This window comes from Teleopsis dalmanni, chromosome X (assembly GCF_002237135.1).
Source record: "Teleopsis dalmanni isolate 2A chromosome X, ASM223713v2, whole genome shotgun sequence".
Taxonomy (NCBI): Eukaryota; Metazoa; Arthropoda; class Insecta; order Diptera; family Diopsidae; genus Teleopsis; species Teleopsis dalmanni.
Window position 1 is genome coordinate 70,758,176 of NC_051848.1, and position 13,969 is coordinate 70,772,144.

A 13,969-nucleotide genomic window follows, 5' to 3' on the forward strand; every position below is an offset into this window, starting at 1 on the left:
AAAGACTTAATTCTAAGCTTTACGCCCTACCGACATATAAGGAATCGAAAAAGCTCAGCCGGGTTTTAAAATGGTACCTTACATAGGAATTGGTTCAATTATTAGTGACACCACTTATTCAAAACAATCCATCAGATTATGCCCATTGTGTTTTGAAAACGACATTGCATATTTTATTTGTCTAACCCTCTTAACACTCAGAGTAAAAATCTTCGAACCTTTGACAATAGATAGTAAACTATTCAAAAAAACGAAAAACAGTATATAACATTGTACTGAATACATAATATATGCAAAATAATATAATAATAAATAAATTATAAACTTACAGATATAAAAGTTTAAGCTATAAATTGTCTACATTGTTTTGTAGACGACGACATCATGGACCATTATCTATGCATTAACTGCGTCCTCTCGTGGCACTAACTAAAAGTTTTTGAATCTCAATAAAAGAAATGCTGTATCTAACATAAATACATTGATAATGCCATATCTACTAGTATTTAATTAATGTTTTTCTTTCTAAGATTTAAACTAATATATTTTATTAACACATCAAGCTGTTGAAAGCAATTACTAAGGAATTGCCAAGTGATCAATTATTTGAAGGTTGTGGAATAAAAAATTCAAAAACCGAATTCTCTTGTAGTAAGTGAGGTGAATGATCTGTGTATCAGATCCTGCTACCAATCAAACTTATTAGTGTCAATATTAGTGTTAATTAATAACATATTATTTAATATATCTTGTGTATAAGAAAAGTGTTTCATACAAAAATAAGTTGTCTTGCTTTATGAAACGTAAAAAATACTTTCCAGGTGAGTCCTTTTGTCAGTATTAACTAAGGTGTCAATAGTGTGTCATTCACTTATTTTTATTTCACTTAATATTCTCTAATAGATATCTTAAAATTAGTGTAGTATTTTTTTTTTGTATTCGATATGAATACTCTTATAAAACATAAGAGAAGAATTTTTTAAAAGGAAATTTCTATTTACGATATTAGTGATTAAATGATCCATTATTAGTGATTAAAAATTTAAGTTCTTATCGATAGAAACGTTTGCGACTTCGATGTTCGATTAAGATTCATATATAAATGCGAAGTTTAAATATAAAGTATATTCAACTTTTTATTATATATGTATTAAGAAATTTATTTCTTATCTATTACATATATTATTTTCTGGTATTCAGCATCTGAATTGAGCCACACACAGTTTTTTTCCGACAATTGAATGAATAATTTTAGATGTTGGGGTCTTCTGGTGAAAAATATTTTTATTCTATTTTTTTTCTGACACCCAAGATATCGAAAAAAGTTACAAATGTATTTATCTTTTAAACAATTCATCTAATTTTTCGGACCGAGGAACCTTCTCTGAAAGTTAGGATATTTTAAAATTAAACATCCTGCATAGCATCAAGAGTGACTACTTCTATAATGTAATTTTATGATTCTTTTATTATATCTAAATACATCTAATATATTGCGATATAAATATATGTATATATCAGTGACGACGAGTGCCTTATCTAGAAGGTTGTGCGGCCCTTCTACAATGTTGTTTTTACATGTACAGCTTAAATAAAAAATGATAACTTGAAATATATGATAAGTTTGATTAATAATGACTATATTACATTAGGCAATAATGTATTCACAACATAATATAACAATTCATTAAAAAAAAATATATTAACTTAATAATTTATGTACATATAAGTTTAAATTATATCAATATGGAATAAACACAACTTTTTAAATAGTTCTTATAACATAAAACCAACTTTTTTCAAACAATAGTTAATACTCAGAACCATACCTGTTTATGCAGTGATCAAACAAAATCGAACACACTTATAACATATAAATGTGCGACTAACTTTTCCGCACACCTAATGAAAGAAATTCGTGTGGGCTACTGCTATAAGGGAAGAGACGAAATGTAATAAAAAAGTACTGAGATTTGTTCTGCAAATTTTACCGCACAACTAAGTGCTTTGGCATATTTAAAAATAATAAATTTATTATTTTTGTAGACAATTATATTTAATTGTTTTTGCTAAAACTTTAATCTTTAAAAATATATATCTAGAAATGTAATAAATAATGTAATAAATAATAATATATATTATTCGACATTCTACAAATTATGTTAGGGTGTGCATCGCACACCTCCGTTCCCTAGAGCAGTCGTCACTTATATATATGTACATATATTTAGTAAATATTATTTATTTAACATGTGTAATGAAGTAAGTTGGAATCATTGGTATTAAACTATTATTTTCCTAATCGAAAAATACAGCTTCTTCTCAAATTTTGTTATAATGATGACTATGACTTTGGCATAATTACATATTTCCGTTAAATTTTGGCATAATTACAATATACGGTTATATTCTTCAGAAACTACTTTAGGGTATCTCAATTTCAGATTGCATCAGTAATTTTCGTTGTTCAATTCTTTCAGAAACTTCAACATTTCCAGTTAATAAGAAGAACATGGTGTAGAACCGTTGGGGGAAGGAGTAAACGATTTAATTTTTTTGCATTCTGCCAGAATGCAGGATATGATAATAAAGTTGGAGCAGCTGAAGGAATGGAAGACAGGGCTTGCATACGAAATGATGGACAGTAAGACTGACATACAAATAAACGCAAACATGCATTTGAAAAATTTGTTGGAAGTCAGTGCGCACTCTGATACGAGTATGATGTTTGCAACTACATGTAAATTTGAATGAAGCAAATTAAACTAAAAGATACTTTGTAACAATAGTTTGGAAATGCATTTGACAGTTTAACAAACCAAGTTTTATTTTAACGCAGGTGGAAATTTTGATGTACGCAGAAAACGGTTACAAAAGTTTGTATAATTTGAAATTTGAATAATTTGCTATTGTATTTATTTAAATAAATTAATATTAATATATGTAACTACTATCTCAAATGAATTAAATGTTTAATTTGGCAACTTAATATAATTAACTAATTATTTAAACCTTAAACACAGTAACTTTTTTGAATCAAACTTTGTATCTTTAAGTTACTTTGGTGACGTTTGATAAAAACTATTATCAATTGGTATATGATCAGTACTTTATAAGACCTTCATTAAGATTTTAATCATGGTTCCTTTGCAGAGCAGGTAAAGCTATTTAATTTACATACTGATTAAATGGGATCCAATTCTATATTACATCTAAAAGGGTTGCCATATCACATTAGACCACTCTCTCATCACACTAAAATTGATTCTACGATGGACACTACTTATATTTTGAGCCTAATATTAAAAAAATACTTGTTGTTGAAAATTACTTAATTCTAGAAATGTTTCTAGAAATGTTCTTCTTTATGATACATAAATACGCTCTTTTGACAAAAAGTCTAAGGTAGGTTTCACAGTAATGTTTATTAGGAAATATTACAGATAACGAATCCAAAAAAATTTATGTGGTTATATTCTCTGTCACAAACTCATCTAGTTTGTATTTCTTTGTTATATTTTTTTATTACAGAACTCTGGTTCACGCCAATAGTTTGTTGAAACTATTGGGGCTTAAAAATTTCATATCAGTAATGATAGAAGACGAGAAATGCGGAATATATGGAAATATAGAATATAAGGAAATATAATTTATTATTATTTAAGTAATAGGCTATTACATCACCCCGACCTAAAAGATCTATTGTGCGCATAAAGGCCCAACTAGAACAATTTTAGACTATTTGTAAATCTTGTAATTGCTGTGAGCTTAATTTTACCTATTTGATTTGGGACTAAGATCCCGCTTTCAAGGTAATCGAGTCTACATCTTGCCACCGCTGGTCAGTTGCATAGAACATGTTCTGATGTTTCCTTCTCCTCATGACAAAGTCGACAGGAGTCACTTTCTACCACACCTATAACCTCCATGTGGTGATTAAGTCTACAGTGTCTGTAAGAAGTTCAGTATAGATTTTAATATCGTTTCTGCTAAGGTCAAGGATAGCATCAACTTTGATGTGATCAGGATCAATGGATCTTTTTGACTGTCGGATGCCTGTTTGGGCATCATGCCCTTCGTGTCCCGGTACCCACATAAGAGTAACATAGCTCCTCGATGCTAGAGTGTTGAGAAGTTGAAAGCATACCCAGACCAACTTTAATTGGAATAAAGATTTTGCTAAAGATTTTAGAGCTGCATGGCTGTCTGATAGGGTGCATATTTTGGTACCTCAGGTGCCCCTTTGTATGCATTCTCTTGCACATAGCTCTAAGGCATGGACCTCTGCCTGAAAAATGGAAGCAGTTTTTCTCACATATATAGAAATATATGGAATATTATGTATGCAAATTATTATTGTATTATAAAGGCAGTATTATTGATTTTTGTAGAATTTTCATCTTATGACATCGTCTTTCAATAAAGATAAATATAATTCATCCGATATATTGTTTTGTAGAATCTATTCAATAAGGATAGTAAGAAATATTCTTTAAATCTTATTTATTTACATAATTATAATACAAACTTGGTGTCATAATATATACATACATTTATCTCAAAAATATATGTACATGCATTAGAATTTAGTATTGTCTTAGTAACAGTAGTAGATAAAATTATAAAAAGAACTCACATTAACCGCAATAAATTATTTCCTCCATATGTAGAACATGAAAAGGTTGTACCACAATATGTGATATACGATATTATGCACATTTGACATCGGATACATGGTTTCAAGATGAAATTTAGGAGGAGAGGGACACCAAAAAGATTAGTTGAAAAAAGAAACAAAAATCGAAATATTTAAAAGAACATCAGGCAGAGGTAAATCCTATAAATTAATTCAAACCGCATTTGCTTAATAGCTACCGACAGATTTACTACTAATGTTAACTGCTGACCATAAATCACTACATGTGTGCCTTGTATAGATACTCAATGTAGAGTGAGTGCAGATGAAAGACGGATCGGATAAAATGAAAATAAACGTTGCTTCTTAAGAGCAACAAATTTTTATTTACAATCTTCTTAATTGATTTGACGTTAAAATAAAAAAAGGCCATAAATATTACAGATTTGGTGACAAATCACAAATAAATTACATTGGTGCTGGAGATAAAGTGGCGAAATGTCATTTGTCGCATAAATAACGTTATCAGTTGGAAAGCGCCGGAGACATACGATACATACGGATGTACGGTTCCGTCTGCCCGCCATGGATTTGTTGTTAACGTGCGATGTCGACTCATGGCTGGACAGAAGTCACAGTGTTATAGTGACTGTTAATGAATTAACACCTAAGGAAATGAATTGACAGCACTTAAACTGTAACTCTTTAATTGAAAGTTGAGTTTTCAGCACATGAACTGAAACTCTGGAAATGAAAATGAGAGATCGAATATTGGTTTCAATCTGAATTTTATTAAATTAAATTTTTCCTTAAATACTAAATTATTACAAATTATTACAATAACAATATCTAATTTTTATTCTTTTCCTTTACCGTCTTCTTGCCTAAAGTGCAAGCTCAGCATATATTATGCAACCAAATTCTTTGTTCTGTCTAGCAACCAAGAATTAATGCCAATGCACTGGCCTTGATATATGTTACATATTCAAAGTTCAGTGCCACTGCACTTAACAAAAAATGTAATGCAAATATTCAAGTTCAGTGCCACTGCATTTTACCAAATTAAATAATGCAAAGGAAAGTCAAAATTTGGATATTGCTAACATCAGCATATATGTTCAAATTTTACAAATATTGTACAATAATAACAATAGTAATAATAATAATATTTTACAATAATAATAATGTGTGAACATGCTGCCCGCCTTGAATTGACAACATCAATTCTAATTATTGGAAGCTGCAAGTCAACATGCTGTATCCTCGGTCATCTGCTGATGTCGTGGCATCGGTATTGGAGGTGTTTGATAGGTGATTTTTTGCCTTCGCCATATATATAATAGTGCACTAGCGACACATAGAAACATTGCTAATGCAACGTAGCTGGTTATTAGACTATGTGTCCCTGGACTAATAGCATCAGTTGGAAAACTGGAACTCTGGATGTGGCCTAATTTTCGTTGAATAAGTTCAAGCTCATGGATTGTGGGTGACAATGGTTTGACGCTGATGTTATTGCTCGCATATTGTTTTGTCCATCCTACAGATAGGTTCAATCTGGTGATCGATGCCTGCATTGAAGTAACCATTTTTTGATGACCTTGAATCGTAATGTGTTCATTTTTGATGATGCATTCAGGTTCTAATTTAATCAAACCACTGCCCACTAAAGTTAATTGAAATGCTTTCTTGTTGCATACTGCATTCATTTTGATGTTATTTATGGTTGCGTAAATCCATTGATTCGGATGATTTAGTTGATGCCATACAGTTGTGTCCTTGAGCTGATACATATCGCATCTTGGTTTAGCTTGATTGTTAAATAAGTCAATTTCACAATTATTGACGTTTGACGATTCATGAAATGTTGCTTGTATGTTTGGACATAATAACTCTTCGTCACTTATCGATATGCATGCGTCCACTTGATGCTGTGTCATTGGTCGAAATTCATCATGATGCGGACTGATGGCTAGAAATTCTGTTGAAAGTTTCACTGATAAAAGTGTGTTATTTATAGCTGCCACAATTGGAACAAGATATAACAGTTGAAATTCTCTTGGATCCGTGAGAGGTAAGTCGATGCAAAAAATGACATGGCCCTTTGCCAGGATTCCGTTGATCTTCATGAGCCTATATACTTCGAGTAAGTTATTGTGGTGGATAGGTAACTGTAGGTGTGATGGAAGATGTGCCCTAATCATCATTATTTGCTCACTAAGCTGTTGTGGAGTCAGCAGAAGAGAATTTATTTTATCGTGATGACTGTCGATTAGTACGTCCATAATTGATGAGTGAACTCTTTGCAGGTTGGATACCATCATGAGCATTTGCATTGACAACATAAGCATGTTTTGTGTTACGTGTATGTCGTTTATTGACTCATCTGTATACAACAAGTTATTGATGCGCTTTTCAATTTCTTCAAATTTGTCATGCATGTTTAATTGGTTCTTCTTAAAGATATTGATAGTTGAATCAACAAGTGACGTTTGGTTTTTAACGAGTTGTTCCAGGTGATTGTCGTTCCTTTTAAGACCATTTATTGTGCTTGACATTTGTGCCGCGTAGTTTGAGTCGAGGACACCAAACAATGAATTTGCAAAATTTCCGACAATGTCTATAGCTCCTCTTGTTATTCTTTTTCTAACAGAAAGAAGATTAAGTTCCATTTGCAGTTCCTCCGTTATACGGTCAAAATAGTTGAGTAATACCTTGCAAGCAGTGTTATCCAATGCCTTGTCGCATAAATTGTTCAACCCTTTTGTTCCATCAGCTAAAATGCTCATTTGGTGTTGGTATGGGGAAAGGTCAAAATATACAATCATTTTCCAATCAGCAGACATGATTTTGACTGGTTTAAGCTGCTCAAAATAAATGCCAGGTTTGTTGTTGAAGGTTGTTATATTGACGGGACTACATAGTGCAAGTGGCAAAATGAGTAAAGTAATAATGGTGAGCAGCAACCCGGAATTCAGACATGATCGTTTTGTCGGAGTTAACCCATTGACTAATGATTCAGGCTTTCTGATGCGATTTAATGGAATTTTTACGATAAGCGACACGGGAGGTGACGTTGGAGTTTCTTGAGTCTGTTCTGATTCGATTTTTCTTTCAGTCATTTTTCCAAAGGTTGGATCTTCTAATTTATCGTCTTCAGGAAATAATGGAGCTAATCTATGCACCGGTCTTTTAAATACCCCCTTTTTTGTTTGAATGTCACAAACTCTCACTAAACCATCTTCGCCTTTGTAAACTTTGATGATGCGTCCTAAAGGCCATTGCAGAACTGGGACATTGTCTTCTTTAAGGATTACCATCGTATTGGTCTGTATGTTGGTGATGGGACCCTTCCACTTGTGGCGCTGTTGCAATTCGCTTAGATACTCCTTAGTCCAGCGCTGCCAAAAACTGTGTTTTAGCTCTGATACCAGTTGCCAGCGTTTAAGTAATTTTTCTTTAGAGTCACGTGCATGCACATCAACGCTTGAAGTGATTTCTTCACCTATTAAAAAATGACCTGGAGTTATTGCGTTCAAATCGTTTGCATCTGATGAGCTAGGAATAAGGGGTCGCGAGTTCAACACTGCTTCAACTTCAATAACGACAGTTTCAAGCTCTTCATATGTAAGTGATGCTGTTGAAACATTTTTGACCAGCAAATATTTGGCAGATTTTACTGCTGCCTCCCATAACCCGCCGAAGTGTGGTGACCTTGGTGGAATGAAGTGAAATTCTATGCCTTTCGTACTGCACATTCCTGCAATTGATTCCTTCGCTCGATCAGCGTAGATGACGTCAGTAAGTTCCTGCAACTTGTTTTTCGCTCCAACGAAATTGGTCGCATTGTCGCATTATAACGTTTTACAGCGTCCTCGTCTTGCTATGAAGCGTTTTAATGCTCCAATGAATGCATCTGTGGTCAGATCAGTCACAAGTTCTAAGTGTACGGCCTTGGTTGCAAAACAGCAAAAGACAGCGATATACGCCTTTTGTGGACGCTTGCCTCTTGTTTTGTAATGAACCCATATTGGGCCACAATAATCAACTCCAGTGCTGAGAAATGGTCGAGCTGGTTGCACACGGTGTCCAGGCAAATCTGATGAGCATCTGATGAGCTAGGAATAAGGGGTCGCGAGTTCAACACTGCTTCAACTTCAATAACGACAGTTTCAAGCTCTTCATATGTAAGTGATGCTGTTGAAACATTTTTTACCAGCAAATATTTGGCAGATTTTACTGCTGCCTCCCATAGCCCGCCGAAGTGTGGTGACCTTGGTGGAATGAAGTGAAATTCTATGCCTTTCGTACTGCACATTCCTGCAATTGATTCCTTCGCTCGATCAGCGTAGATGACGTCAGTAAGTTCCTGCAACTTGTTTTTCGCTCCAACGAAATTGGTCGCATTGTCGCAGTATAACGTTTTACAGCGTCCTCGTCGTGCTATGAAGCGTTTTAATGCTCCAATGAATGCATCTGTGGTCAGATCAGTCACAAGTTCTAAGTGTACGGCCTTGGTTGCAAAACAGCAAAAGACAGCGATATACGCCTTTTGTGGACGCTTGCCTCTTGTTTTGTAATGAACCCATATTGGGCCACAATAATCAACTCCAGTGCTGAGAAATGGTCGAGCTGGTTGCACACGGTGACCAGGCAAATTTCCCATGATTTGATTGTACACAATTGGCCTTGCTCTTCTGCATCTTAAGCATTGTTGTATTACAGCTCTCATCAAGCTTTTTCCTTTGAGGGGCCAAAAACGCTGCCTCACTTGTGCCAGCAATGCTTGGGCGCCACAATGATAATTGTCCTTATGTATTTTTTCTACCAGCAACTTTACTAGTGGATCGTTGCTGGGTAAAATCATTTGATGAATGGCATCAAATTGTAGTTTTGAAGAGCTTAGCCGTCCGCCAACACGTATTACCCCTTCTTCATCTACGAACGGAGTTAGTGAACTGAGGTTATGAGTTTTTGGCACAAATTCGTCCTTAACTAGCATTTTCCTTAGATCAGAAAAATCGGAGGCCTGGATTTGACGTATTATTATCTTAAGTGCTACGTCGAGCTCCATCGGTGAAAGCTGCATGGTCTCTGGTCTTGATTCTTTTGGTTTCCGTGCGTTTTTTGTGAAACGAAGTACATATCCAACAACCTTTTGGACATGTGTAAATAAATTTCTTGAATGAATCGAGTAGACCCATGCATGCTCATTAGTAGGTTGTTGTGTTGATAAAGCAAGCACCACCGTGTTATCTTCAACAATTAATTCCCTTTTGAAGGGAGCTGGCCACAGCGGCTTTGGCTGATATAAAAATAGTGGACCATATAACCACATGTAGCAAGATGAAAATTCCCGCGGTTTAAGCCCTCTTGACAGAATATCTGCCGGATTTTGTTTTGACGGGACGTGACGCCATTGTTCTGGAATTGTTAACCGAAGGATTTTTACAATTCGGTGGGCGACGTAAACGGGTAATTTGCCTGGATGATTGTTTATCCAGGAAAGCACAATTTGTGAATCTGTCCAAAAGTAAGTTGCTTTGTCTTGATAGCCTAAATCAAGTTTAACTCTTGCCATGAGTTCTGCTGCTAGCAACGCTGCACACAATTCTAGTCGTGGAATTGTTTGAGATTTTATGGGTGCTACACGAGATCTGGAGCATAGTAGATTAAGTTTTATCGTTTTATCCTTTTGTACTGTTCTAATGTATACTGCTGCACCATAAGCCTTTTCTGAGGCGTCACAAAAAGCGTGCAGCTCAACATGGCTGTAGCCTTGACTGCTGAATACGTGCCTCACAACTGTTGCATTGTCCAACAAGGCCAGATCTTCTCTATACGATGTCCATTGTTTACGTATTTCTGACGGAAGATCATCATCCCAATCGAGTTTTAGCTGCCATGCTCCTTGCAACAAGATTTTACCGGTGACCAAGATTGGACCAATAAGACCCAAAGGGTCATATATGTGTGCCAAATCGGAGCTCATAGATCGTTTTGTTGTGTGACTATGGTCTCGAATGTTAACCTTGATACGAAATGAATCTGACTTTGGTAACCATAAAAGACCCAGCGTCTTTGTGAATTGGGTTTCCTTGGAATCAAAATTGAGATTTACTTCTTGATCTTCTGTAGCGATTCCATGTAAAAGTTTTGGGTTGTTTGCACACCATTTTTTTAGTTTCATTCCAGCCTTGTCTAGAATTGTTATTAATTGTTGTTGAATTAGTAACGCTTCGTTGATGGTATCAGCTCCTATTAGACCGTCGTCAACATAAAAATCCTTTTTTAAAGATGTGGCGCCATATAAATAATTTCCTTGATATTCATCCGCCAATTTTGTTAGACAGCGTGTTGCTAAATATGGTGCTGCTCTTGTGCCATAAGTAACTGTGTTCAACTGATAATAATTAAGTGGTTCTGTGGGATTTTCTCGCCACATTATGAGTTGCAGATTTCGATCATCTTTGTTAACCCATATTTGACGGTACATTTTTTCCACATCAGTTTTTAAAACATATTTGTGCATTCTAAATCTGAGCAAAATCGAAAACAGTTCGTCTTGAACTTTTGGACCATTAAACATTATGTCATTTAGTGATGGCTCTGATAATTTGTGTACTGATGCGTCAAATACAACTCGCAGTTTTGATGTTGAGCTGTCTGGACGTAGCACACAGTGGTGAGGGATGAAATATTGGGGAGATATTATTTCGCTACCGCTGAATTTTGTCATGTGTCCCAATGCTTCATATTCCCTCATAAATGAAACATATTGATTCTTTAGATCAGGATTTTGAATGAAACGGCGCTCGATTGTCTTGAACCTCTCGTAAGCGATTCCTTTTGTATCTGGTAACACTGATGGATGATTCTTTAGTGGGAGTTTTACAACAAATCTGCTATCACTTCCTCGAAAAGTGTGTTGCAAAAAATTTGTGACTCACAACGCAATTCGTCTTCTGTGAGTTCCGAAGTTGAATCTGGAATTTCTTCTGATTCCCAGAATTTCAATATAGATTCTTCTAGTTCCTTAGTAGTGCATATGCCACAAGTTGCCGTGCTTGAATTTAAAGTTTCAACATTGCCAGCTACAACCCATCCAAAAATAGAATTCTGAAGTGTTGGAAGACTAACTGCTAGTTTTATTTGACCTTCAATAAGTAACTTGAAAAAAATCTCTGCTCCTAACAGGCAATCTATTCGGCCAGGTTTGTTAAAATCTGGATCAGCGAGAGTTAATTCCTTTGGAATATCCCAGGATTCGATATTCAAATACTGCATTGGCTGATCTGAAACGATTTTTGGTATGATATGTGCATCCATCTCTGCTACAAATTCGTTCAACGTTGATTGTACTCGAATTATTGTTTGATGACGTATTTTTGATTCATTTGCTCCTACGCCTTCCATACTCATAAGCGTTGGCCTAGGCTTGCAGCCCAATTTTTGTGACAGGCGGTTTGTTATGAGATTGATTTGAGAGCCAGAGTCCAATACTGCTCTGCATTCAATTTGTCTTCCATTTGATGCCAGCAATCTTATTCTGGCCGTCCCTAATAAGACATAATTAGATTCCTGTCTGGTATTGTTTGTTAAAAGAGTTATTTTATTTGATGATTGGTTTGAAACTGAAGCTTGACCTGTTTGTTGAGGCGTCGAGTTATTTCCTTGAAGAACAGTACCTTTTGTGTATTGATTCCCCTTTGGATTATGCATCAAAGTGTTATGTTTTTTAGAACACTTAGTGCAGTGCCTTGAATTACACTCATCAGCTCGATGTCCAATCCTGAGGCAGTTCACACACAAATTGAACTCTTTAACCCAATTCCAACGTTGTGATAGATTAGCCGTCTCGAATTTTTTGCAAGCATAGACCATGTGACCGTCTTTATTGCAAATTGGACAGGTTTTACTTAAACCAAATTTTGTAGCTGAAGCACATGTTCGAGTGAATGATGAATCTCCTTTTCCCCTAGCCTCAAGTGATTGAAATCTATGTTCCAAAAATTTTAGCAATTCATCAATGGTTATTAAACGTTTGTTGTCTGATAGCCCTTGTTCGAAAGCTGTTAGAGTTTCTGCATCCAGCTTGCGCAGCAATAGATGTACCAGGATAATATCCCAATGTTCAACTGGAACTCCTTGAGCCTTGAGACCATGTATGCATTCCTTGCTTACATCGTGTAGAGATTTTAATGCTGGAGCCGACTCCCTTTTAATGGAGGATTGTCCCATTAATTTATTTAGGAGTGTTGTAACCAGAAGTCGCTTATTTTCATAACGACTTGTAAGTAAAGTCCAGGCTATATTGTAATTTTCTCCTACTACTGGAAGATGTCTAATTAGCCCCTTTGGCTCGTTATCCAATGATGTAGTCAGATAATGCATTTTTTTACTGTCACTGATGTCCGTGTTGTGGACCAATTCCATATACAAGTCCTTGAATTCCACCCACCGCATATAATTTCCATCAAATTTTGGTAGTGATATTCTTGGTAGAGGCAATTCGCAATCTGTCTGTCTTGAGTTGCGAATTGTCTGATTATTATGCAAATGTTGCTGTAGTTCGATCATGGCAGCTCCTGCCTTTTCCTCGAGTTCATAAAACATTTCCAGTGTGTAGTCCTCAATGATGCTTTCGTCGGTAGCTTCCCATAACGTTGTGTTATTTGCCGTTAAATCGACCATATATCCTTCAAGACTGGCTGCCTTTATAGAATAGTATGTAGATGGTTGTTCAACTTGCCTGTTGACCATGATTCCTTCTATTGTTCTTTCAATTACACGTATGAGTGCCTTCTGATTTCGGAGTAGTTTTCGAATGTTTGAATCATTTATCTGTTTGTTTTGCTCAATTGTTGTGCCATTGCTTGCTGAAGATGATTTTTCTAGCTCTATTGCTTCAATTTCTAGAACCTTGTTGTAATCGACAATCCTTTTAAGAATACTCTGATACTCTTTGTTCACCAAGTATTCATGGTCGTCAACCTTGTCCACTGAAGCCATGATTTCCTGATGATTTTCATGATATTCGTCACCCAACCTTTGCAATTCTTGTATCTTGTCTGTATAGAATTGAGAAGTTCTGCGAGGTTTTCCAGCCTTTTTGCAATTACCAATAAATTGTTTGATTTTGTCGCCTAATGCCTTTTGGCGATCCACTAGCGAACTGAAACCCATTATCCAGTTAGTTGATTTGTTGATTAACAGCCAATTTCACCCCTTGTGAAACTAAAATTGTTTTATTTGTCCTCTGTTGATGCTGACACCAAAGCCTGTATTGATGTGATCGTAGGACACCTTTACGTCAAATTCGTGTTCTTTGTC

General features: G+C 35.3%; 2 protein-coding genes across 2 annotated transcripts; both read right to left on the reverse strand.

Moving 5' to 3' along the window:
* Positions 1-8,576: 8,576 nt before the first annotated feature.
* On the reverse strand, positions 8,577-11,402 carry LOC119688532. Its single transcript, XM_038103206.1, has one exon. The coding sequence runs from the start codon at positions 11,400-11,402 to the stop codon at positions 8,577-8,579; it is 2,826 nt and encodes a 941-aa protein (XP_037959134.1).
* A 125-nt stretch (positions 11,403-11,527) lies between these two features.
* On the reverse strand, positions 11,528-13,822 carry LOC119688533. Its single transcript, XM_038103207.1, has one exon. The coding sequence runs from the start codon at positions 13,820-13,822 to the stop codon at positions 11,528-11,530; it is 2,295 nt and encodes a 764-aa protein (XP_037959135.1).
* Positions 13,823-13,969: the final 147 nt, after the last annotated feature.

What these genes read in the sequence shown, in the direction of transcription:
- LOC119688532 (XM_038103206.1), bottom strand. Translation starts at nt 11,402, where the DNA reads ATGAGGGAATATGAAGCATTGGGACACATGACAAAATTCAGCGGTAGC.
- LOC119688533 (XM_038103207.1), bottom strand. Translation starts at nt 13,822, where the DNA reads ATGGGTTTCAGTTCGCTAGTGGATCGCCAAAAGGCATTAGGCGACAAA.